The sequence below is a fragment of the Lemur catta genome, chromosome 21 (genome assembly GCF_020740605.2).
Source record: "Lemur catta isolate mLemCat1 chromosome 21, mLemCat1.pri, whole genome shotgun sequence".
Taxonomy (NCBI): Eukaryota; Metazoa; Chordata; class Mammalia; order Primates; family Lemuridae; genus Lemur; species Lemur catta.
This window is the reverse complement of record NC_059148.1, coordinates 20,136,817-20,164,201: the sequence shown is the minus strand read 5'-3', so window position 1 is coordinate 20,164,201 and position 27,385 is coordinate 20,136,817. Positions and strand designations below refer to the sequence as shown.

Genomic DNA, 27,385 nt, shown 5'->3' with positions numbered 1-27,385 from the left:
AGATGGGAAGGCTCCTATCCGACAGACACAAGGGTGCCCCGGACAATAGGACATCGCCTTAATATAAGTCAACTCATCTTGTTTTTTAAAATTTTTGTGTCTCTCTCTCTCTCTGTCCCCATCCCCACCCCCCCGACCCCCGCCAGCTTCTTGATCAAGTCGGTGAAAGTAGGCCGTGGATATTTTACCATTCTGAGGGAGGAGAGTGCCATGAAAAAGAGGCAACAACAGCTTGAAAAACTGCAAGAGGAAGAAAGAAATAAATTCCAGCCAGCCAAAAAGATCTCGACAATCCACTATGGGGATACCTTGCTGAGGTAAGTGGACGCAGCAGCAGCCGCGCTGATGGTCTTGGGCAAGACCACCGAGAGTGAGCCCTGCTGGCCGGGCTGAGCGGGGGCAGCGTCTCCGAGCAGGGGCCCCTTCTCAGCCTGGCGTCTAACGCCGTCTTTAGTCCAGTCCAACCCACCTTGGCAGCCTCGCCTTCTGATATTTGGCGCAGTATCTTCTAGTATGTCTGTGCTCATACCTGATGCTAAGAGCTACACGGGAAATCTTGCTGGTCCCCAAATGTGCCCTTTCCCTCCTTCCCAGGCCTTTCCCCATGCTGTTCCTTAAATACCCATCCCCACATCCTCTTCCAGCTAAAGTTCTACTCACCACTACACGCCCAGCTTAAATTCTGCCCTCTCCTGATGCTTCCTGGATTCCAGCCCAAGCAGCTCCTTGCCCCCATCTGCAGCCCGGGTCCCCAAATCGTGTGTTTGCGTGCCAGTTCTCTTCATTCCACATGAGCATCTCTCCTTCAGCTGCTTCCCCAGTCCCAGCTCAGCTCCACACAAAGCAGGCGCACAGAAAGTGTTTGTCGGTCTATTACGCAAGGTAGCCCCATCTTTTTGTAAAGGACTTTTCCCCTGGCTGGGAGACAACAGACTGGCCCATTACGAAACACCCATGCATATGATTATTCATTCCAACAACATCAACAAATACAACAATGATGAGTGTTTACCACGTGCTTCGTGCACATCTATTCGCCTAAACTTCAAAACATCCCTGTGAGATAGGTACCATTATTGGCCCTATCTTAGAGATGGAGAAATGTGGCTTAGAGATGTTAATTAATTTTCCCCAAGGTCATGGTTAGAAAGCACCCCTGAGTCCCAAACCCAGTGGCACTAAAATCCATGGACTGCACCATTAGTCGTGGACAAAATCCTGGGATCCTTAGCTCATGCAGAGTGAATGAGGCACAAACCACAGACAAGAAAGGAGCCGGTGAAGTAGGGAGGGAGGAGATGCGTGGTAGAAACAGCCTGCAGCTGTAGCCATTGTCCCTTTAGAGCAGCCGTCTTCACCCCAGCTACACATCAGACTCAGAAACACCAATACCCAGCTCCATCCCAGACCGGTCCCATTAGGCTCTCTGGGGGTGTTAGCTGTTCACAGAATCTTTTAAAGATCCCCTTGATGATTCCAGTGTGAAGCCACGGTTGAGAGCCATTGTGCTAAGGCTGCCTGCAGAAATCCAAACTGCCAAGTTGCTTGCAGAAGAAGGAAACCATGGCAGACACCACCTTTCCTCTGCAGCGTTTCCCGCATTCTGTGCTTCAGAATGTTCATGTAAAGAAATAGGAATATGAGCCAATGGAATCAAACAAGGTGTGACCTTTTGTGTCTGGCTTCTTTCACTAATAATGCATTTCAGGTCCCTCCTAGACAGAAAGCAGATTGGTGGTTGCCAGGGACTTGGGGGGCAGTGGGGACAGGGAGAACGGGGAGTGACTGCTTAATGGGCCCGGGGTCTCCTTTCGGGGGTGATGAAAATGTTTTGGAACTAAATAGAGGTGATGGTTGCACAACCTGGTGAATGTACTAAATGCCACTAAGTTGTACCTTTTAAAACAGTTAATTTTATGTTCTGTGACTTCCACCTAGATAAAAATTTTTTTTTCAAATAGAGCAAGGGTTCCCGTCTGTAGGGCCCTGAAGTATGGGGTGGGTGGGAGGGCTGGACACTCCAGGTCAGGGGCCTCTTTAAAGCTCAAGGGTCCAGGTGATGGGCGGGAACCCAGCCTGCAAGACCACAGGGGGCTGGTATATGTCCAGTCACCCTCCCCCTGACCTGTGGCCCTTGGGAATCCCAGGTTATCGTGGGAAAGGTCTCCTTGACTTCTCAATTGTGTGGACTCTATGCCCCCCTTTGCCCTATGAAGCTATTACAAGGAAAGTTAACCTTTCCAAAACTGGCAAATATCCTTAGGACCAAAGCAACCCCCACACCGCCTCATCTCTCTAGTTTCCATTCTCTCTTCATTGTCACCTAGAGAGTCCCGATACCCCTTTTGTAACCTCCTTGCCATTTTTAAGATTTTTTTTTTTTTGCTATTTTGTCCAGCATTTTTGGTTATTTTTTCCCAAAGGGTTGGTCTAAATAAAGCTAGCCTGATATTTGTGCATTCATTTACTAATTTAGTTGTTTGTTCTAAGAGAAGAGAAAATATTTATGATTTACCATCACTCCTCCGTGCCTTTTGAAGGAGTGGAGTCCCTGAGCAGGAACCTTTTTTTGTTAAGATGGGGCAGTATGATGCATTCGATACAGCTAGACAGATCCACCTGAGAGACGGGTGACAGCCAGAAGACTGGCTGAGAGGGTGGGCAGAAGGGACCCTTTGGAGGGCCAAGGAGAGAAAAGGCAGCCCTGACTGGAAGAGAGCCGAGATGTCTGCTATAGATTTTTACGAGGTTCTGCCTCACAGTGTGAGATGTTAATCCACGGCTCTCTTCGCCCATGACATCCTTAGAAAGATGTCAGTGGTCTCCTGTGCATTAGGTCTTGGACCTTTATCTCGACCAGTTTCAAAGTAAGTTTGGGTAGGGAAGGAAGTTGCACAGCTAACCACTATATGTTGAAGGCCTACTATGCGTGGGCCCTCTGCTGGCATAGAAACGTGATAATAGATTAAGGGAGAGCCCCCACCGCATGCAGTAGCTCAACAGAGCACCACGCAGGTACACGCTAACGTCCCCTCAAGTGTGCCCTTCCCCTCGTGTGCAGGGTGGAGTGGGAATCCCCAGGGGTATGACTTCTGAGCAAGTCCTTTAATGCCGAATGGGATTCGGTTGGGTGACAAAAAGAGGCAGGTTGAGAAGACACCATCAGTGTCAGCCCATCAGAAATCCCTGCAGGCGGCGGGTCTGGCCAGGAGCGCCCAGGCAGGCAAAGGAGGCCTGTGATTGTGTTGTCTTCTGCCAAAAGTCAGGAACATTCTTTTCAGAGTCAGAACCATGAAACGTCCTCATCAGACCTTGAAGGGTACGTGAGACAGACAAGGCCACCCAGTGAGTCGGGAGGTTCTTGCCCTTTCCATGAGGGTCCCAAGGGCTCAGCACAAATTCTGCCCCACAGCCTGAGCCCCAGGGCGCCTGTAGAGTCTGCTGCTTCTAGTGACACTAGCCAGCTGGCAGCCACTCCCTGGAATAAAAGGAAGGAATGAACTCATGGCTCCTTTTTGCAGGAGCTGTGCTCAGATTAACAGGCAGACACAACAAGCTCGGGGGGGGGGGGGGGGGGGCAAACTGTTAAAGATGCTCTTGTGCCTGTTGAAACGGTCCGGGTGTGACATTCCAGTTCTTTGGATGGGGTTTTTAATCTGTGTTCGTGGAACACAATTCTCTCCTCTCCGATCCATGTTTCCGTGTGGGAGACATGGTTTATTTAAAGTTTAATAAGTTTAAATATGCGTGAGATTGCTCCTTTTGTAGACATCGGCTTGGTTATGTCTTATCTGGTGGATTCTATGAGCTGTACAAGGCTGGTTATTAAAATAAAACTGGAAGCCATTACTGCGACATAACCACCAAATATAGGGGTGGGAGGGTGTTATCGAATGGTTTTAGGGGGTTGTCTATACCAAGACAGGGTAGTAGTTAAGAGCACAAGCCTTAGAGCCCATCAGGACTTGGATTTGAGTTCTGATTTTCCCCCATGCAACTGCTTAACTTTGGATAAGTCCCTGTACCTCCCTGAGCCTCTCTTTTCCTTGCCCATTTAAATGGTACCAAGCTCCCAAGTTGGTTATAAGCAATAAATGAAACGGTGCTTAACACAGAGCCTGGCATATAAAACATGCTTGGTAATTGTCAGCTATTAGTAGGCAGTAAAGTGAATTTGATCTTTCTAGGCCTCAATTACCTAAAATCCTTAAATTTATGGCTAAAAAATCTTAATTTCCATGAAGGCTAAAAAGCATCTCATATCTAAGAGCTATGCTTCTACAGATATAATTCCAATCACAAAAGCATCAAAAATACAAGCGTTCATTTATAAATACTTTTTAACAAAGTATTTGATCCTTGTGCATTACAAAAGCAAAAGAGATTGTCCCCCCTCCGCGCCCTGCTCTGGATCTAAGACCATAGAATAAGTTCTTTTAGACAAAAGTTTGAAGGCTGACAAACTAGGCAGGGAAAAAAAAGAAAATCAAGCACGTCCCAAAAGATTTCTGCCTGCAAACAGTCTTTCCCACTGTGTTCAATGACCTCATTTTTCAGCTGCAGATTCAGCTGAAAAGGTGGGGGAAAAAATGGGTAAAATTTGTTTTATTACTATGGTTGAGAGAAGACATAAAACCAGGAATTAAGGATGTAAAAGTTGGGTTAATTTCCACGCATCCTAAACCTCTGAGAGACACAGTTAGCCAGTAAGGTGGGGGCACAGCAATGTATTTGTGGTTTCCCCAGCTCTAGGGTTGAATAAAGAGGCAATACAAATGATATTCAGAGGACTTAGATTCTGGCCCTATCATTTAGTTAACTCTATGACCCCAGGATTGTCTTCAAATTCCCAGGAGGAAGATAAACTCCTAACATGTGTCCCTGCATCACCTTCACTGGCCTCCTCCATGCCATTCCCCATGCTAAGCCAGAGTGATCTTTTCAAAATATAAATTTCTCCCAGCTAATACCCTCCCTGGTTGCCATTCCTCCCAGGACAAAGACAAAAGTCTGAGCAAGGGGGTCCAGGATCCTTGATCTTGGCCTGTGGCTTGCTTCTCTAGCCCCAGCTCACAGCCTCCTCTTGCTCCCTCTGCCCCAGCCACACTCTCCTGTTTTCCTACTCATGACATGCCCTCCACCACAGGGCCTTTGCATATGCCATTTCCTCTGGCTGGAAGACCTTTCCCTCTTCCATGTACCTAGTTCCTTCCCATTCAACCTTCAGATTTCAGCTCAGTATTTACTTTTATCTCAGTTACTATTGCCATAAACACCCACTCCAAAACTTATTAACTCAAGACAAAAAACACTTCTCTCTGTCATAAGTCTGCAGTTTGAGTATGGCTCAGAGGGACAGAATTGTCTCTGCTCCACACAACATCAGTTGAGGCAGCTTGAAGGGCTTATTTCCAAGACAGATCACTCACATGGGTGACAAGCTGGCCATCAGCTGGCGAGACTAGTCCTGCTCCCTGTGGCCTCTTCATAGGCTGCCAGCTTCCTCACAACATGGCGGCTAGAGGCTAACATCCCAGGACACAGGAAGACGAGGCTGCCAGTTCCTGGAGCCGGCATCCAATCACTGCTGTCTGACACATGCTGTTAGGTCAGTCAGTCACAGAGCCAAGATCTAAGGGGAAATGGACACAGACCAACTTCTCTATTGGAGAAGTATCTAAGAATTTGGGGGACATGTTTCAAAATTGCCACAACTTTCTCAAGGAAGTACAGTATTCCCTGGCTTCCGTTTCAGTCAAATTCACCATTTTAGGCTGTTAAGACACTCTCCGTCTGAACACTTATCCCAGCTGTGTGTTTGGCTATGCCTGTCTCCCCCACTAGACTCTAAGCTTCTGGAGGGGACAGGCTGGGTCTGTCTCACACACTGCTGCATCTGCAGCCCCCAGCACAGAGAAGATGTTCAATAATTATTGGTAGAAATGAATGAATTAGGAAACCCATCAAGAATCCAATCAATGAAAGTACTTAGACCAGGGCTCAGAAACTAAAAGGCCTGCAGGGAACAAGGCCTGAATTAGTAAGGGGAGTGGCAAGTGAAAAACCAGGGGTGCTTGAGTCTGGGGCACCCAAGAAGCTCACATCTCATGCAAAGCAAGCAATGATTCTGAATCTTTGGTTCCACGATTCTCACCTGTGGAAACACAGGCCCACAGTGGCCAAGCTTTCAAGTTTTTGAGACCCAGAGCTTTTCAATTTTTACCTGACATCTCCCAATTTTAAAGTATGGACAATTGATTCCATTACACACACAAACACATACACACACACAGAATAGACTAATTAAAACATGTCTGTGAGCTAAATTTGCTCATGAGCAAAAAATACATACCTTATGACTCAGGCATGCCAGAAAAAAATATATAATATTTTATATAACTGAAATGAATTGCTCCATGATAGTGGAGTCAAGAAACACTTAAATATGATATTAAATTGCTGTTTCTAGAATACAGCTGAGAATATTTCTTGTCTGGCCCTCAAAGAAACTATTTCCAATCTCTAGGGTGGTATACCAGCATAGCACACAATTTATCTATTTATCTGGTTTCTTCTCTTTGCTCCTGCAGGAGAATATGCACTGTATGAGGGCAGGGGTTTTTATGTGCTCTGTTCATGAACTGCATCTAGAACCCTCATCCCTCAACCTGGGATTACTGCCTGGCACATAGTAGGTGCCCAGTAATATCTGCCAAATAAACCCTGGCAAAAGACGAAGCTATTTAAAAACTGCTGCTCATTCATTGCATTCATTATATTCGTTCACTGGATTTCTTTCTTCCTGCTTTTCCCGCAGCACATATGACACTGAGAAGTTTAAGAAGTTGGGGGCTGGAGCCGTACTTCACCCGTTCGCTCCCGTCCACCACAGCTGCATCGTTTCTCCCTCCCTCCCCGAGGCTCACGTGTAAGTAGTCTCACCTGCGGCTCATTTGCTGTGCCAGCTTACAAACTGAAGCCCAGCTGCAACGACTCAGCGAGCTCACATGTTGGGAGCCGTGGAGCTATTCCCTTGTCCTCTTGAAAGGGACATCGAGCCTGGAGCTGGCAAAGCTATTCAGCGTATAAAAATAACAGAAAGTAGACACAGTGGTTTAGAGCTAAGCGGCAAATCAGCCGGGACTGAGTCATTCCATTTCTTACCAAACCAGACACCCTAATGTCAAATAGTTTGCAAAGCCTGATAAAGTCTGTCTACAGTCCTCATCAAGTGTGTGTAAGAACATCTCAGCCGGTGCTCAGGGGACACGGAGCAATTTCCCAGAGAAGCCCCTGTCGTCTTCAGACCTAAGGCATGAACTCATCCTTGCAGGGCGTCACAGGGGCTAATCAACCCTCCGAAGAACACTCTTGCTTTCTGAAACCTTGACATCTTGTTCCCCTTGCGTCTATTTCAAAGAATCTCAAGCCCAACTTTTTCTTTTTCACTACTTGGTGCTTTTCAACTGGAAGATTGCAGGCACAGAGATATAAGCTTTTGACTTGAGGGCAGGATTTTTCAACCTTGACACTAATTGACACGTGGGAAGAAAGAATTCATTCTTGGTCGTGAAGGGCCGTCCTGTATATTGCAGGATGTTTAGCAGCATCCATGGCCTCTACCCACTAGATGCCAGTAGCTCCTCTCCCCATAGTTATGACAACCAAAAATGTCTCTCAACATCACCAAATGTCCCCTGGGGGCAAAACTGCACACACACACACACACACACACACACACACACACACACACACACACACCACTCCACATTGAGAACCACTGCCTTAGGGGAATGAATTCATTTTGGGCAAAGATGCAATGATTCTAGACTTCTCTGTCTGCTCATTTGTCAGATATTTGTTAGGCTCCTACACTGTTCAGAGTGATAATGACCAATACTGACGGCTCTGTAGGCATTATCTCATTCCGTCCTCTCAGCCTCCCTACGGGGTAGGTGTATTATCTCTGCAGGTGAGAAAACAGAAGCTCAGAGAGCTGTACTCACCTCCTTTATTTTAGTCTATGTGGACCAGGTGGTCTCTCTTGCAACTACTTACCTCCGCCGTTATAGCAGGAAAGCAACAACAATGGAAGTGGCTGTGTTCCAAAAAAGTTTTATTTACAAAAACAAGGGGCAGGCCACTGGCTGTAGTCTGCTAACCCCTGCCCTGGACTAAAGTCTGCCCTGTCTTCTCCTTGGCTCTTAAAGGGCTCTAGCTGCATTTGATAACTGTATCAGTAATCTATGGCTGTATTTCAGACCACCTCAACGTGGAGTGCCTTAAAACAACAACCATCTAGTACAGGTCAGCTGGGTGATTCTACTAGTCAGACCAAGCTCAGCTGATCTGGGCTGGATTTGCTCATGTGTGTGCACCCAGCTGATGGGGGAGCTGGAGGTTGACCGATCTAGAATGGCCTCATTCACAAGTCTGTTGGGTGATTGGTTGGTGGCCAGGGTGATGTCTCTCAACATCCAGCAGTCTAGCCCGGGCTTGTTCACATGGTGGTCAGAGAGGGTCCAAGGACAAGAGCCTAAGTACCCTAAGCCCTTGAGGCTCAAGCTCAGAATTGACACGGTGACATTCTACTGGCAAAATCAAGTCATCAGGCCAGCCCACACACAAGGAGTGGGAGGAAAGACTCTACCTCTTGATGGGGGGAAGCCGCTAAGTCACATTGCAGAGTGTGCAAAGCAGAAAGGGATGACACTGTCGTAATCAGTCTACCAAAAGGCATCAGGGCAGGCCCCACCTGGTCAATTCCTGGATTCTCGGTTGTCACAACAGCCAATGCAGATCGGAGCCGGGTTAGTCCCTTCAATCCCAATGTGATTGATCCCAAAACTGGCTGATCATTCTGAATCACCTGTGCAGGGATCAATTCAGTCATTTCACAGGAGACTTGACCTTTATCTTTAAAAAGGGGGGTGGGTGGTCTGTAGGAATGAGAAACAGCCCAGCGATTTCTCTCTTAGACGACGGGGCTGTCCCCCCACAGCCTTTTGTGAGCAATCGGGCAGCAAGTGCAGCATCCGCAACCTGTGTCCAGATTTGCCCTTGGCAATCAGCGCGGGGTGCTTGGGATGGCTTTGAATGCATTTTCTGATTCCTCTTAATAAGAGGATATAAAAAAATGTTTTCTTCTCAGAGATGTCTATGCCCGCTGGTACTCTGGTTGGTACGGCAGTTTTAATAGAGGGAGCTATTCAGGTGTGCTGCCCACTGGTGCTTGCCTGGAGTTCTGAGCTCAAGGATCTCAGAAGCAGGCTTTGTACGTCCCTGTTCAGCATTTTCACCTATTATGCCCTGAATTTAAGAAAATAAATGTTTTCTCTTTTAATTTGATAAAATCCAAGATATTGTACTATGACGTGACACATGATCATTACAAGAAAGGACCAATTTCTATCAAACATGTTTCTGGGAACTTTTTTTTTTTTTTAGGTTTGTTTCACTGCAGATTAGATGAGATGCTTTTTATAAACAGAGAGAAAAGTCCAGACCCATCGGATGAAGCTCTATTCCTATGCAAAGCCAAGTCTCTGACCTATAACAAGAGACAGCATCAACATATTGTTGTTAAGAGCACGGATTCGGGAGCCAGGCTGCCTGGGCTCAGATTCCAGCTCTGCTATTTGCTGGCTTTTGTGACCTTGCACAAGTCACGTGGCCCTCTATGCTTCATTTTTCTCATCTGCAATATGGGGGTAATAGCACCTTCTTCACAGGATTTTATGAGGATGAAATTAGTTAATGAATGTTGAGCACTTAAAACAGCATCTGGCACAGAGCAAGCGCTCTATGGGAAGTATTTACTATTACTATTAATATTATTTTGCTGCTGCTGCTGATGTTGTTGTTGTTACTCTTCATTATCTCAGTGGTTTGTCTATAAGAATTGTCCCCAAGTTAGCAGCTCAGGAAAATGTCAAATCCAAACAAATTCATTCCCACCATCTTCCACTCAGTAACCAGAAATACATTGAGTCTACTCCGTGTGAAGCACAGGATACCCTGTGGTGGACAAGACTCTGTAGCTTGCAGGTTCATGGGCTGGAAAGATGAGGAAACAGGTAGTTACAATAGAGCAGGAACTCAAAGGTGGGGACAAGGGAACCCGTTGCTTTAAAACCTCCTTAGAGAGAGTCTAACCCAGACCTAGAGCAATCAAGGAGGGCTTCCTGGTGAGGGTGATATCTGAGCTGCAGCATGATCACTGAAAGATGAAAAAGGAGGAGGAGGGGAAATACATATCAGGGGCAGAGAACAATGCTAAGCACTTTGCCCTACCCTTACAAGGGAGGTACTACAATTACCACCATTCTACAGATGCGAAAACTGAGACTCAGGGAAGTTAAGCACTTTGACCAAGCCCATAGGATTTTATCCCAGACAGTGTGAAGGACGGCATGGTGAGTGAACAACGGAGCAGAATTTTGCCAGGCTGCAGAAACGAGTGGGATGACTCAAGGCTGGAGAGGTGGGTGAAGGCCCCTGCGTGGTGGTGAGTTAGTCTGCTTGGGCTGTCATGATAAAACACCAGATTGGATGGCTTGCAAAACAGAAATGTATTTTCTCACAGTTCTGGAGGCTGGAAGTCCAAGATCAAGGTGCTGTCAGGGTTGGTTTCTTCCAAGGCATCTCTACTGATCTCAAAGACAGCTGCCGTCTATGTCCCTACATGGCCTTTTCTCTGTGCACGCAGCCCTACGGTCTCTCTGCGTGTGCAGATTTCCTCCTCTTATAAGGGCACTAGTCAGATGGGATTGGGGCCCGCCCTCATGGCTTCATTTTTAACTGAATCATCTCTTTAAAGGCCCTATCTCCAAAGTACAGTCATACCCCAGGGTACTGGGGTTAGGGCTTCAACATATGAAGTTGCAGGTGTCCACAATTCAGCCCATTATGGAGGATTTAGGGAGTTTGAAGATTTTAAAGCAAGGGAGGGAGGGGGTCAGGTTTGCACCTATTCTTGCCACCTGTGGAAATGCATCTGCTGCTCACGTGCCCCATGTCCCCAGCACTGCCCCGTGACCAAGCACACTCCATCTCATCAGTTAACTCCTTTTGAGTGCTTCTCTGCCCACCCCACAATCCAAAGCCCAGGTCTGCAGGGGCTCCATGTTGTCAAACAGAAGAGCAGGTAGGCACCCCCCCAGCCTTTCACAGCTTCCTGTGGTTATGGGGAGGGTGTAGCGAGGTGCTCATGGCCCAGGACCAGGCACGAGGCGCAGCTGCTGCTGCTGTTGGGTAAATGCTGGACACGCCCGTTTGCAGAGTTACCAAAATGCTGTCACCTGTAGGGCCCAAGATGGTGTTTAGAGGGAAGCGAGAGACAAGAACTGGAAGGGCTGTGGGCTTACAGGTCCTTGAAATGAGAAGGGAAGGAAAATTAGGTGCTCAGTTATTCACTAATCTGTGGAAGGAAAAGGCTCCAGAGAAGAAAGGAAGGAGTTCTGCTGCCTTTAGGTTTGCTAAGACCTGGAGGACATGACCACCCCAGGACACGGGGGTGAGAGGTTGGAGGGTGGCAGGGCAGTTCCCCTTCAAGCTGAGTGAAATGGACGCCTGTCAAGGATAAGCCAGGGTAACCCTGGGCCAGCTGCACACCTGCGCCCAGGGCTCGGGCCCCACCTGCTGAAGTGGTGCCTTCCTGGAAATGGGGGGCGGTGGGGGTAGATACCTTCTTCCCCCTACAAACACCAGGCCTAGGAACCCTGGGGAGTGGTGATCAGGCAGGATGAAGTTTCAGAGAAGAGCCATTACACAGGTTCTTAATGGAGGCATCTGGCCCATTAGTGCAAGAGGAGAAAGGATGGGGGGAGGAGGGCGGCTGGCCAGGACTCCACCTTGTTTCCAGGAAAAAGGCAGGCAGCGGGTTAACCCTCTCCTGACCTCGCTCTCAGGGCGACCACTGCTCTGGCTTCACCAGTACCTGGTCCTTGGGAGCACAGTCTTTGGGGTTAAAGAGACGTCGGTCCAAATCCTCACTAATCCTAGCAGTGTGACCTCGGGTCACTCACTGGGCCTCATGTCCCTCATTGTAAAGAGGAGGCAGGAACAGTATGCTCCTTGTAGAGGTGTCCTGAGCTCTAAATGAGATATTAAGACACCTTCTCTATCGCCAACAAGCTATGTGGCCTTGAGCAAAGTGATTGCACCTCTCTGAGCCTCAGTTTGTAAATAAAACTTTATTGGAACACAGCCACATCCCCAATAATAATTCATACCCAAGCACATTATTGGGAGAATTAAAAAATGTATATTTACATGATGCCTAGCTCATTGTAGGTGTTATATTAATACAAGGTGTCCAAAAATATCAGAAAATGTTGGTTAGACATATTTTTAAACAATGTTTTAGTTAGCATTTTGAAATACTATGCTCAATCTGTTTTTCTTCAACATCCAGCTACAATTTGACTTATAAATTTAAAGCAATATGTCCAATTTTTAATCTGGGGGGAAAAGTGCAATTAATACACACGTTTCTCTGCGTTTCCAGACTTTTTGCGTACTCTTTGTCTATTTATTGTACTTTTATCAGATTAACAATTGAGCACCATAGGATATTAATTTCCTTCAAGCCTCTGGTTTGCCTGAGTCAAGACCTCCAGCTGGGTCACAAGATCCTGCCCTACACACACACAAATTCCCAGTAACTGGCATAGGATCATCTCCTTTCAAATCATGGCTCTGCCACCTACTGGCCTACTGACCTGGCACCACGTCCTTAACTCCTCTGAGCCTCGGATTCCTCATCTGTAAAATGGGGTTAGTGAACACCTCATGGGGCCATTGCAAAGATCTAATGAGGTGATGTAGGCAAAATATTTACGCATGCCTGGAGCATGGTGCCAGCTCTCAAACTGGAAGCCAGCACGCCTACTATCTCTATGGCTATTACCGTGCAGAATGTTGTTCTAACAGGGTCCCACTGTGCTCCCTCTCTCTGTCTTTGCAGTGAGCACCTCTTCCGCCAGCTCTGTGCCCTCCACTGGCTCCTGGAGGCCCTGACGATCGACCACACCCACCACACCATGAAGCCCTTGATCACCTGCTGGAATCCAAAGTACGCCTCAGCCCTGCAACGTGCGGTAAACTAGCAGTAGACCAGGCAGTGGGGAAAGGACTCCTAGATGTTCTTCCCCTCCTTTGGCTATTTTTGGTGGGTGGGTTGCTTTAGGAGCTCTCCTACGTGCTCTGTGGGGTCCAAACAGGGGTGAGCTAGAGCCAGCTCACACAGAATTGCAAGAGCCAATGGTGTATATCTCCCGCCAGCATCTCTTCCCGACTCCACATTCAGTAACATCACATTAGTAGTTTGAAATCAATCAGCCGCAGTGGGAGCATTTACACCACAGAAATGGGCAAGCAATGCCAGCACACCGCAGCTGGATTCCTCTCCAACTTTCTTCTTAGACTGTGTCTCCCCAGCACTGTTCTTTGTTGTTCTTCCTTTTCCTCCTTCTCTTCTTCCCTTTCTCTTTGTTCTTGTTTTTCTCCTTTCTCTCAAGGTTTTGTGTTGTTCTGTTGGTTTTTAATATATATTGGTGGCTACTTCTCCCCTTGGAGCCAAGGCAGTACTTGGTATTCAGGTCCCTGCAGCAGCTGTGTCTGCACAGGCAGAGGCTCCAGCACATGTTGTCTAGGCCAAGAGAAGTGTTAGGTGTGTCCCCACCAGAGGGAAGGGCCCACACAAAAGCTCCGAGGCCACGGTTGCAGGAACCATGTGGTACACACAAGGGGCAGAGCAGGGAACAGACAGGCATGGGAAGACACTGGTTCTTTAAGAAGAGTCCGGTTGTCTGTGGGAATGGGACAAAAAAAAAAAAGTAAAGAACCCTGACCTGAGGAATTGGATTTGCACTGTGAAAACCGCGGCTGAGTTAAATAAGATAGTTCCCTACCTCCAATGCTAGCATCCTCCACCCTGACCCCCACCCCAACACTGGCACTGGCACCCGTTCTCTGTCCTGCCTTCCAGGTGAATTCATTCCTCTTCCTCTTCCAAAATCCTGAGTCTTAATCAATTCCTTCCTCCTGAGGATGCTTACCACCCATCCCCCAAGTCCCCAAATCCCTTCCACCCTCAAGTTATCTGTTACACCAGAGCCCAGATAAACTAACCTCAGATACAACCAGAAATATAAATCTGGCATCTATTGACCGATGAGTAACTCCAAATCGATTCAATGTTTTTGGTTGGGATGAATTTAAAACTGTAGTTGCGGCCGGGCGCGGTGGCTCACGCCTGTAATCCTAGCACTCTGGGAGGCCGAGGGGGGTGGATCGCTCGAGGTCAGGAGTTCCAGACCAGCCTGAGCAAGAGTGAGACCCCCGTCTCTACTAAAAATAGAAAGAAATTATCTGGCCAACTAAAATATATATAGAAAAAAAAATTAGCTGGGCATGGTGGTGCATGCCTGTAGTCCCAGCTACTTGGGAAGCTGAGGCAGGAGGATCGCTTAAGCCCAGGAGTTTGAGGTCGCTGTGAGCTAGGCTGACGCCACGGCACTGTAGCCCAGGCAACAAAGCGAGACTCTGTCTCAAAAAAAAAAAAAACTGTAGTTGCCTTTGATACAAGTGGTTTGCAAACTTTAGTTTTAAACAGCATAAATCCATTGTTTTTAAATGAAAGCCCCAATAATGTAAAACCGATTTTTCTAAATGGAACTTCTGCATAAGGCAAGAGGTTTGAGGCCCCGGAGAACTAGGGTATCTCCAACTTGCTCCCGTCCCCCCCATGGCACCCCAGTTATTTCCAAAATATCTTTTGTGGCTCCCAGAATTTATTTGAAAGCCACAACCTTAAAACATTTCCCATGCATTATTTATTTTTCTTTTAAACTAAACTGCTCAACTAATAAGGGAACACAATTTATTCTTATGGAATTTTTTTCAAAAAATTTACAAGTATATAAAGTATGAAAGCGTTTATTCCCTCCCTGAAATCGCCTCCTTAGAGAAAACCCCTTTTAAAGGTCTAAGGTGTGTCCTTCCAGGTCTTTCTAATGGCTTCCTTTTACAAATACATGCAGATACATTTTTTAACAGAAATGGGATCATACTCTACCTATTGTTCTCTACATGATTTTCCCCCTTTTACAATGACTCAGAGACATCCTTCCATGATGGCACATACAAAGTTTCCACATTCTGTTAACAACACCAGAGTACTCTATTGTATGGATGGAGCGTAATTTAGATAATCATTTCTCTATTGCCGGACGCTGAGGTCATTCCCAGATTTTTGACATTTCAAGTATGGAATATCCTTATACCTGTCTTTTATGCTCAGTTGCAGATATTTCTGCTGGCTAGATCATGGGACATGGGAATTGCTAGGTAAAAGCAACATCTATTTTTTTTCCACAGTTGACTGCTTAGATTCTAAGAAAAAGGGCTCTGTGTCAGTGGGTTTCCAATAGCATTTTATCTCCCTGAGCAAGCCAACAACAACAATGTTTTGCCTCCGACACATAAGCACCCAATCCCTCTCAACAGAAGAAAGAATATTATGTAGAATTTGGATTGAGGAGGAGAAAAAAGGGACCATCTTTATTTCCTTTGGTTGGTTTTAGAAATGTGACCAAAAACTGTTAGCTGCAGTAAAAAGACATTGTGGTCACATTGTGAGTAGCAGATGTTCTATCGTGACTCAGAAGGGCAGAATTCCATTAGGGATCTCAGGATGTCCAGTTCTATAAAAGCAGAACCTGAACCTGACCCAGCCAGACCTGGGAGAAAAATGCAGTCCAGGTAAGATTCCCATAGAAAGTAGAGTATTTGTTGGGATTTGTTTTTTCTAGTGGACCATCTCCTCGTGATGGGGATTTTAGCTTGAGGTCAGTGGTATGCTGGTAAGTGTTTAACAAACAGTTCTCTAGGAAGCCAGGAGCCATGATTTAGAACAATGCCAATTTCCATGGTGTAAATTCTCCTACCATAACTGATTCAAGCTTATCGAGATGATGTCACTGAACGTGGAGTTAGGAAGAGATGTACAAAATCAGTTCTCGTGAGACAATATGAGACATCTCCAGCACACCACTGTTTGGGATTTTTTTTTTAATTATGAATCAGCTGGGGGGGTTAAGTTTCCTAGGAAGTGCCAAAAAATATCTTTTTAATCAGCAAGAAAGCAGAAGGCTATCTTCTCTTTAATGCTTAATCCCTATTTATGATGTTTCACCCTTATGCCATAGTATGAATTTCTGGAACTCTTCAAATACATTTTTTAAACCCGGCTGGATCAGAGTGATGGAAGAGCAAGGGTTTTAGCATCAGACAGACCTGGATGAGTCCAGGCTCTGCCATCTAATAGCTGTGCAACCCTGGGCAAGTCATTTAACATCTCTGGGCCTCTGTTTCTTCATCCATCAAATGGGTTCCTGCCTCAGAAGAGTCATTGTTAAGGATTAAGCAAGATCGAGTACATAGAACACTTAGCCTAACGTCTAGGAGCACAAATAGTGTTCCCTAAATGAGAGCTATTAAAGATAAAAATCCCTTTTTGAAGAGCAGTTAGGTGTGTGGTTATCAACACCATTGAGACTTAAGGCTGGGAAAGAAATTATAAACTTCTGAGCAGAATTTTACCAACTCGTGAGATCCATGTTCACTGGGTGGATGAACAAACATGCAAACAGACAGGGTAAGAAGGCTACACAAGGTCATCCAAAATCTAATTGCAAAGATAAACAATCCAGGGAATTACTCCAAGGAAGAAAAACCAAATTTCCAGTTCTCCTGACTGTGCTTTTCTGAGAGTTCACCATTAAGCAGCCAGTGTCTCTTACTATTAAAGCATTTTGAGACCTAAACCCAGAGCCCTGACACCCACCTTGCACTTTCCAAAAGGAAACATCCGTCCCGGGAGACCTGTAGATCCCAGAGGCTTCGTTCTTATTAGGCATGATGACAGATATAGATCCAACCCCTCCCCTCCATGGGTTTTATAGCAAGAAAGTGGGAGTCGGTCAATACTTCAACGTGGGCTTTCTACAGGCAGCAAAATTTCACTAACTAGCAGTTAGTGTGCTACAAGCAGAAGGGTGATTTTCGTTAGTTGTAGGAAGAGCTCCTATTCGGATGGATTGGTGGACAATTGGACGACTGGACAGATGACATTTTTGAGGATGTCATTATGAGTTGCATCTGAGTCTCTGTTTCCTCAGGGAAAAAACTTCTCAACTTCCCAATTTCATCATGTGGCAATTCAAACACATTATCATTTCTCAACACCCTTGTTAATTCTGCTGCTAACAAGAGAGTTTATTTCAATTGACAAGATGATCGGGTCCACAACTAAAGCAGAAACTGAACCTTCAATTATGAATGTGCTAATTACCCTTCTCTGAGAGATACAAGCCTCTGTTTAGGCAAAGTTGACCTGAATTTTTTTTTTTTCATAAAGGCTCACAAGTCTTTATTCAAACCCTTAGGGCCAACTGTGTTTCAGAATTCTGAGTTTTTATTTTTGCATTTTAAAAAGGAAATACAGGGCATATACCATTTAGAACACTACACTCCCAAAGGAGCCCTGTCATCAAACACAATATTTCTGCAGAACACAAATAAGTGAATATTTAAGCACATGATAGAGGCCAATAAAGGCCATCGATAGCCTCTCATCAGTTCATGTCACATTTTGCTGCAAATAAGTTATTAAAATGTTTTTAGTTCTCAAGACCACGCTTTGGAGTTTGGAATTGGGTAAGGGGTCGTGAACCTGTATTGGTGTGATTCCTGTTAGAGACTAACTTTCCAAGACCGACCAGAGGGACTAGCTAGAAATGAGTGGACTTTTACAGAGAAACAAGCAACCAACACCAGATGTTGGGGAAACATGACAAATTCTAATGCCACCTCCTCCCCCCGTCCCGACCCTCTCAGGCATCTTCCCCAGTTCCACTAGGAGAAAACAGGGCAAACCTCTGGCAGGGTACAGCACACCCCTCAAAGGAGTTGTTCCAACAGTCCCCACATTCCTCCACTCTGCCCTGGAGCCACCGAAGCAAAAGAGTTGTCTAAGTCTTACTGCCTCAGGCTGTTCCAGAAAGACACCACTGGACCCACTCTTAATTGGGGAGGCCAGGTGGATGGAATCCTGGCTTCTATTATGAGACTGCAGACACTCAAGAGCTGGGCTGCCCAGGGACCAAGAACCCACCCTTCCTTTAGAAAGCACGGATGGGTAAAATGCAACCACAGTTTGATGTGTCAAATATAACGCAAACACCTAAATCCTTCTACCGTTTTATGATGAAAACAGCCAGCATTTGAGTACTTTGTATGTCAAGCACTCTTCTCTGGGTATATTACCTCATTTAAGCCTCAATCCAACATGCCAGTGAGGAAACCGAGGCATGGGACATTTAAGTAATTTGTTCAGAGTTGCATAGCTAGCACAAGAATTGTCAGGATTTGAACCCAGTTAACCTCACTGCCAAGCATGAGTGCTTCGCTGCTAAATGGTTGTTTCCTCTGTCTGTAGCTAAAGCTCAAAGTCTGCGATTATTTTGGAGAATTATCTGGTGCCTGCCTCCAAAAAAAGAATATCTTATTACAAAGTGGCACTTACTAGAGGACCCTGGGATACAAAAGGGACCTGATTTATTAAGATGATATGATATATAATGTCATTTTCTTTTGTCAAGTCATTAAAAGTGCCATTCTGCACATACTGTTTTGCAACTAAATTTTTGCTATTTGACTTAATATATAAGGAGCATCTCTCCATGTCTGAACCTCTGCTGTGCAGTTTAACAACCTATGAATGTATAGAAACGTATTTAACCAAAATCCCAAGACCCTCATGTCTTTTCCAAGTTTTTGCTTTCATGAAACAATGCAGCAACGTTCTGAACAACACCCATTAGCAATTTTTTATTTAAGTGTTTTATATTTGAATTGTTTTCCGCTTGTCATGTGATACCCTCCCCCACTCCTCCCACCAAGAAAATCTGTTTCTCAAACCTGCTTTTTGCAGGCACTGCTTACAATCAGGGATGCTGCAGAGAAGAAAATAGACAACATCCCTGATCTCAGAGCTTCCATTCTGGGGGGTAGGAGGGAAGCAACAGATAATAGACATGTAATAATGAGGATACGTTGTGATAGCAATGTGTTATGATGAAATTGGTGGGTGGTGTGATAGTGACAGGGTGGGGGAGGTTATTTTTAAATTGGATCATCAAGGAAAAACATTTGAGTGAAATCTCTGATTTCCCCTGCTCTCCTCTTCACACTGATTTAATTGCATCATTCTCCACTCTGGTACTCCATCGGACATCTCCACAGAGTGGCAGAACATGGCAGGATGATCAGATTCTCACTCAGGAGGCAGGACAGAGCCACCTGGTCTGGGACATCCCAAGAGCTTTGACCTCTGCCACGTTCGCAGTGCAAAATCAACAGTTCTCCCCCTTGGTCATGGCCACATGAACACGTGTCCCTAAACCAGCCAGCAAGCTTTTCCACCCTGAGAAGCAGACGTTTTACCCCCAAACGCGAGTTCAGGATGAGAGAGTGAAGTGTTTGAGAAAATTGCTCTGATTGCCACTGTGGGTAAGACATCTTCAAGTGGCTGCCCAGAACAAATTGTGCTTGGTGGATACAGTTAAAAGAAATTCGACAGGACTCGATGCCCTTTTCCCTTGATTTCTGGCAAAGAGGATCCCCCAAAAAGCTTCAGCAGAGAGGAATTATGGTCTGGGAATTACAGCTACTTCTCCCCCATGGATCTGCCCTAGTAGCTCATTGCCCTCATAGCTCATCAGCGCTTCCTCTAAGCCACTCAAAGATCTCCATTGAAAAAAGCATGTTATTGCCGTTTGCAGCTGAACTGTATTCAGTTCTCTGTACAAGGCAGCCACCAAAGCCCCGTTTCTTTTCAGCTCCCCAGCAATCCTTTGGCATAGCTAATATCATCCCCCCATTTTACAGATGGGAACACCAAGGCTCAGAGAGGCTAAATAACACACGCAAAGTTCCACACGTAGGAAGCAGTGAGGCAGAGGACAGCTAGCTGGTCCACCCAATTTTTAAATTCACTCTTAACCACCAAGGTGACACTTGCTTGGTTCTGACACTCAGAGAGACTTGCCCGAGGTCACACGGACAGTAAATCAGAGGCCAGCGATTAGGTGAGCTAGGTTAGGCTGCCGTAATGAACAACCCCCCAAAATCTCAGTGGCTTCAGGCTGAGAAGCAGAACGGAAGCTCATTTCTGGCTCACCCTGCATGTCCTACTGGTGGGCTCTTTGCCCATGTGCTCAGTCAGGGACCCAGGCTGATAGAAGCTCCATCTCAACACAAGCTTCCACCATCAACGAGGCAAAAAAAAGGAGTCTGGTGACTTGAAGGCTGGCCCTTCAAGCATCTGCCCAAAGTGCCACACGACACTTTCGCGCATGTATTTTTGAACAAAGCAAGGCACAGTGTCAGGCCTGCCTTCAGGGACGGGGACAGAACTGGGACTATTTGGTGAACACACTCACGATGACCCCGCCAGACCGTGGCGAAGGAACGCCAACTTGCTTTGTCCTTCTCTGCAAGGTGTGGTGGACGACTCAGCTCGGGTGGTTTTATTTTATTTTATTTTTTCTTCTCCCTATTGATCTTCCTCTTTGGTTTATTTGCTACTGAAAATGAAACATCAGAAAGACCGGTTCTGTCTAACCAGATCTTTTCTTTATCAACGGCTTTGCAAGAGCAAGGGCTCAGAGCTTTCTTAAGGTCTGTGGGAGTCTCGCAGCATTTTTAACTCATTTAGCCTGGTGCTTGAAGTCGCAATAGATTTCGGGTCATCTTGGAAGTCAGCATTAAGGGGAAAACTTCCATCTTCCCAACTGGGCCTGAATAGTTAAGATTTTGAAAGCTTGGCTGGGACCAGATTTAATTTTAAAAGGGGAGAGGGGGTTGCTTTTGAACTTCAGGAAGAAGGCTGGAGACTCAGCAGGGGCTGCCTTAGCAAAGGGAAAAGCAAAAAGCCCTGTAGCCTTGAAAGAAACGCTCCAAAGTGGGAAAAAAAAAAACAAAAACAAAAAACCGCTAAAGCTTCCAGTTGGTGAGCCTTATATCAGACTTCAAAAGCGCCGCTAGTTTAAATATTGTTTATAGGGCTGAAGTATTGCTTCTTCTTCCTCTGGCTGGATTTTAAATATCCCCCTAATTTGATTACTCGGGGGAGAGGCAGGCAGAACCAATTTAAATGAGCTTCACTGTTAATTATTCAGAGGGCTTTTTATTGTGTAATCAAACACAAAAGTCTTACAAAAGCTGGGAGGCACATTCTCATCCTGCCCTCCCCGGCCTGACTTCCACCTGGGGGTCTCTGTGTATTTCCCGTGTGATACCTGTTAGCTGGTAGATGTTCAGCAAGGTCCTGCTGGCGATAAGACATTTCCCATCTGGATTGGGAAAAGCCCTTGTTTCTGCTACTCAGATGCCCCATGCCATGAGAAGTCAGCGGTAAGTTAGGTTTATCTTGATCACCTTCCGCCTTCCATACCTGAGCACCTCCCCCACCACCAGCAATGCACTCGGCACCCACCAACAAGCCTAGACCCCCATCGCCCCCATCAAAACAGGTCTGTCCATCTTCTGATTTCCTCAATCCCTGCTCTATGCTAGGGGAGAGCCAGCCAAATGCTTTAAAGGATCCTAGCCACCCAGTGTCCTCTCTGCAGTGAAAAAAGGAAAAAAGGGGATAAAGAAAGGGATGGATGGATGGGTGGGTTGATAGACCAATCAATCAATCAATAGATATGTAAAGGTAGCTGAGAGATCACACACTGAGACCCCCTGCTTGTTTACCAATAGAGACCCACTGCCCTACAGCCACAAGTCCAAAATCCCAAAGGCTCTAAAAACTCAGTTTTTTCGTAACTCATTTGGCAGCAAAATCTGACAAGAACCAAACTGGCAGCAAAACTTGACTTGAAGCTATTTACAGTCTTTATTTATCCCACCCAGTGTAAATATCCATGTGCTTCATTGCAGAAATATTAATGTGCTTGATTACAGGTTGCTGCTCCTGACTGACCCCATCAGAGGGATTTTGTTAACATACAGTATATGCAGCATCCATAATGCTGCATATTTTCCAAATGCCAAAAATGCCAAAATTATGAATTTGGCAACACATCTGGTCCCACGGGTTCCAGATAAGGAATGATGGGCATGTCACCCCCAGAGTCTGCTGGGGCTTCAGCCTCCTGTCCAGAAAGTTCTCAATCCATGAGGGGAGGATGCAGGTTTTTGGAGGACCTGAAGCTTATTTAATTGGGGCAGGGGACACTTTAAGAAAAAGAATACGAAATTATAATATGAAATTAAGCACAGGGCCCTGGGGCAGGGACCCATGTCAGTGATGGGCCCTGGAGATTTAGCTTCATCAGTTTCATTGTAAATCCACAACTGGGTAAGTGACTTCAGCCCCCTGAGTTTGTTTTCTTAGCTGTGAAATGGGATGGCAATGACTATACCACCAGGTGATAGTGACTGAGATGGTTCAGTGAGAAGGCACAGAAGTGTCTTGCACGTAGCATCCTGGAGAACTTTTGCTGAATAAACCTCAAATCAGTGATTTTCATTATGCAGCCCCATGAGCTCCCCTCAACCCAACCCAGTAATATTCTCTGTGTGTCACTCAGAAGTGTCCCTGATGGTGGGACCCTTAGGCTACGGTCCAAGCAGAGATTCAGAAACGAAAACCGATCTCATATTCACCCCCAGGAGTAACTGCAGAGCTGCCCAGGAGTCCAAACTGCAGATAGATGCAAAAAGCATACGAATATATGTCACCTCCCTCAGCCCTGCCCGGTAAGCAATGGTCTCTTCTAACCTCAGTTCCACTTAAAAGACCCAGCTACTGAGAACTGCGCCTCCTGCTCCTTCCCACGGGCAGGAGGAGGGAAAAAATTCTCAACAGAGACCAGCCACCATTCCCCCTCTATTCATTACCTTTCTTAAAAGCACTTGTAATAAACTGAAGCTCTGGAAACGGAAAACTCATTAAACTTTCTTACTTAGGGACCCTGGTGGAAGCAAGAGCATAATAAAAAAAATCCATAAGGACAAGGCCATAGGACAGAGGTGGGAGCATTTCATCACGGCGCCAAAGGTAACCAACCACAGGCGGGTCAACTGTCCGGCTCCCGGGCCCTAAGTCGAGTTGAGGAGCATTTTCATCCATCCTTCTTCTGATGGGAATTTTTTTTTTTTCTAGTTGGTTCTCAGAGTGAAGTCAGAACCACATGCTGTTGGATGGTTTTTGTAAATTTTAATTAAAATGGTTATCTGGGGATTAGAGGAGAAATGACATTTGGCTGGACGCTACCTGATGGGGAAGGGAGGGGGTGCTAAGCAACTGCTTAATAAGATGTCACCAGAAGGAAATGGACTCACCTCGCTCTATCTTTTAAATCAATAAATAACAGTCATTTCTCTCTGTCCCTCTCTGTCTCTCTCTCTCTCTCTCTTTTTTTTTTTTAACTCAGTCAGAAAACAAGAAATGAGTGACTCAGTAGACAGGATTTTCTACAAACTAGGACATATGTTCATTATTAAGAAGATGGCAAGACATAGATTCTTTTTACCCAAAGCTATTCCTAACCTGGAAACTCCCCAGTTCATCTACTCAACAAACAAGCCCCATAGCAATCATAATGGCAAGAGATAATATTAAGATAGGAGAAGGTAGTTGAGCAAGCATATAACTAGTGTTTGTTGAACCTGTCCCCTTGCCCACAAAATGGATGTACCTTTCACATCTGCCTACCTCTCAACTTTAGTGAAGACCCTTAGGAAAAACTAGGCAAACGCATTTTGAAAATGTGAAAATGCTTAGCACTATTTTAGTTGTATAATTTTTCGGGGCCACTTTTCAACATAATCGCAACGGGCCAGGTTCTGTGCTAAGGAGGCTCTCTAGGTATATGACGCCCTCTTGGCAACCCCATGGGACACTGTTCTCGTCCCAAGGTGGAAGAGGAGGAATTTGAGGCTCAGAGAGATTAAGTGACTTGCATGAGGTTGCCCAGCTGGGTAATGACAGAGACAGGAGTTGATTCTGGGTCTATTTATTAAACACTGGGCTCTTCAAATGCCTGTTGTCCATGAAGTCATGATTATAATTGCCCTACATGAAGAGTTTCACCATTTTCTTGCTCTGTCATCAGGGTGCTCCTAAGCTTGAGAATTAAGAGCCTTTGTTTTAATTACAGAAAGTTGCTACGGAGATATTGTGTGCATCTGTCTCCAGAAATGCACCGAAAAAGCAGCAGGAGCCACAAACCTTAAAAAAAAAAAAAAAAAGAAAAGAAAAGAAAAATATTCCTTCAGTAATATTCCCCACTAAAATTGGAGGAGGGGAGAGTGACGTGCTATCCTTAGACTCTCACAAATTGAATTCTCCAGCAAGTTTGTTGGTCAAACCTGGGCTGTAGCATGGTCCACTGTAGGGGTGAGGGATGCTAAATTAGGACTCAGGAGACCTGGGTCAGCCACAGGGACTCAATTCACTTGGACAGGTCCTTTCCACTCTCCTGATCTCACTTTCTCTGCCCATAAAATGAGGAATTTGAAAGAGAATCTCACCAACTCCAACAACCCCTGATAGTCTTCTGTATGCATAGAGCTTGTCAGTGCCAAGGCAGTGTTCATAAGGGCCAGATTAATTGTATTAATGAAAAAAAATCAGGATGGATGTACACACATTAGGGAGTGGTGAGGTCTGTGGCAAACGGGAGCACTTCTGCACACCTAAGGGAAAGAAATCAGCCCTAGCTCATTTTGCCATGTGAGAATGGGAACCCAGCGCCTACCACTTTCAAGAGAAACCAAAAACCTTAGTTTTTATTTAAAAATCTCCCAATTTGTAAAATCCCGGCTAGCTAAACATGTCTCCCCATAGGCCACCAGTTTGCAACCCCTGCTTCATAGAAAGTGTAAGGAACCATTCAAGGAAATCTTTTCTTCTGATGGAAACCAGCAGTTGGTTAACACCACTCCTGAGTGAAATATAAAAAATAGGGAAGCAGCATTTAGGGATTTAAGTCAATTCAGAAAGAGTCAGTTCAATAAAGGGCAAGCAAGATGCTGAAACTGCCTGTCACCTCTTCCCCCCACATTTTATTTTTCTGCCACTCTCAATTAATCAGAAGTGTCGGCCCTTCACTTTGGATTTCCTGGCTAGGGTGGTTAATTAAATTTTAATGAATGGCAACTTCAGGAGCATAAGCTGAAATCTTAGCTCAAGGAAGATGCACGCAGAACTCTGGATACGGAAAGCTCTCCTGAGATCATCCCAGCCCATTCCTTTTGTTTTATAAATGAGGAAACTGAGGCAGGGCAGTCTGAGTTGCCCCTGAGGTCCCCCTGGCTCTGACTCCAGTGCTCATTGCAAGACTCCAGGCTGCCCTCATGGCGATCTATCCAGCCTTCAAAAATTACATTGATCTAAAGAATGTGGTTCCTGGAATCAGGAATTCATATTGTGCCAGATAAAACAGAAAGAAGCAACTTCTGCACGTATCATCCCTGAGCCCTGACGTCCTCTGTCCCCAGGGCGACAGGGAGTCGAGGGGCTTTCTGTCAGGCTGGCAAGCTGTTGACCAGTGGCAATATCAGGACAAAGGAAGCATTGTACCAAGCTCCTAATTTATCAAAGGTTGCCAACTTTTGGTATTTGCTTTTTCTTTATCACAGTCATTTTGCAAACTGCACGCCCCCGCGGAGATCTGGTTGAACTCAGTTCAAACTCCAATTCCCCAGCCTGTCACATTCTCAAGCATTCTGTCATTTGTACAGAATTTCACTGAAGATTTAGGGGAGACGGGGGCGGGTACAGGGAGAGAGCTCATCTTCAGCCCCACAACCTTCCCCCTGCCCTCCCTCCACCTTCTTCCTCCCCTGTGCAACCAAGAAATCCCTCCCCTCTTCCAATGCAGGAAAGTGCCACCCATATTCAGCATCCCACAGGGAAGCCAATCAAAATATGACTTCTGGTCACATAAAGTCGACTTCCTAAAAAGAATCCTGCCAAATACAATTCTCTCCACACTGTTCAATATGTATTAAATATTGGTGTGTCCTTCGGTGCTACCTCTTCTCCCTCTCCCCTCTCCTAGGATATCAAACACCATGAGTTCCATCTAAGGAAGATGTCAGCCTGCCCCTCAAGAGCTTTCTTTTAAATGTTCTCAAATAAAATTGTTTCTATTAATTGAGTATAAACTGTAGCCCAGCCTGTAATGAGCTCTTTCTCTGGAGCGGCTGAGGACCTGCTCTTCCCCATTGTAAACCCAGCATTTTAAATGCCGTAAAGAATCATGAGCACGAGATCAAGGGTATTTTCAATGCCATTGAAAAAGGCTTCTAAAGTATTTTTAAGTAAGGCATAGTAATTAGCTTTGGTGTTAGCCTGACCTGGGTTTGAATCCTGGCTCTGCTACTTGCTAGCTGGGTAACCTTGGGCAAGTTAGGAGGCTTCTCTGAAGTTTGGATCATGAGTTAAAAGAGGACGTAACTCCAAATAGTGCATTAGGAAGTGACACCAGTTTTGCAGGACGGTAGACACACACACACACACACACACACACACACACACACACACATACACAAATACACTCCTGTACCCAACTCTTTCTAACTCCTTTCCTTCCAAAAATCCACACTCCCTTCACAGGACTTTCTCTCCCTACCTTTTAATCTCATCTAGGACATGTCACCTCTTGGCCCGTGGCTCCTCCTGCTGTAAGAATGCCACCCCACTAGACAAATCTGCTTCCCCCTACTCTACCTCCTAAATTCAGGCATAGAATTTTCTCCACCTTGAGTTCTTTAGAAAACCCCAGTGGATACAAATCTTCATTCTTTGAGGCCCAGGCATCAACTAGGCAAATAAGAAGTTGATACCTGCAATTTGGGGCCAAAACCAAGATTTAGGCAAAGAAGTTAGACCCATCCTCTTCTACAGTTTAGAAATCAGCTCTGATAGTGATTACCAAAGAAAAGTCAAAAACTCTTCTGGGTCTTGGCAACATCATTGGAGTACATTTTTGGCCTCGTAATGGTGACTATTTTGTCAACCATGCACTCATGCAATAGAATAAGGTCTGTCACACTTGCTTCAAATAATACACCTTGTGTGACAAAAGGTCACTCCAGATCGAGGATATGTCTTGTGGTGTCTGGAAAGAATGAAAAGGAATTCACAGTCAGAGCCAGGTTTTTGCTTTTTTCTGCCCATCTGTCCTCCCTTCCTTCCCTCATTCCTTTCTTCCTTCCTTTCCTTCTCTTTCTCCCTCCCTTCCTCCTCCTTTCTTCCCTTCCTTTCTTCCCTTCTTCTTTCCTCCCTTCTGAAACCCCTCTT

At 45.7% G+C, this 27,385-nt stretch overlaps 1 protein-coding gene across 3 annotated transcripts in view; it reads left to right on the top strand.

Annotated features, from left to right (window-relative positions):
• Positions 1-27,385, top strand: part of CCDC60 (coiled-coil domain containing 60) — a 150,313-nt gene that overhangs the window by 104,166 nt on the left and 18,762 nt on the right. For all 3 annotated transcript variants that reach the window (XM_045534698.1, XM_045534699.1, XM_045534697.1), the window contains exons 3-6: positions 147-317; positions 6,818-6,928; positions 12,968-13,075; positions 23,044-23,134. In XM_045534698.1, the coding sequence (XP_045390654.1) occupies positions 147-317; positions 6,818-6,928; positions 12,968-13,075; positions 23,044-23,134 (481 nt within the window). The remainder of the gene's footprint in view (positions 1-146; positions 318-6,817; positions 6,929-12,967; positions 13,076-23,043; positions 23,135-27,385) is intronic.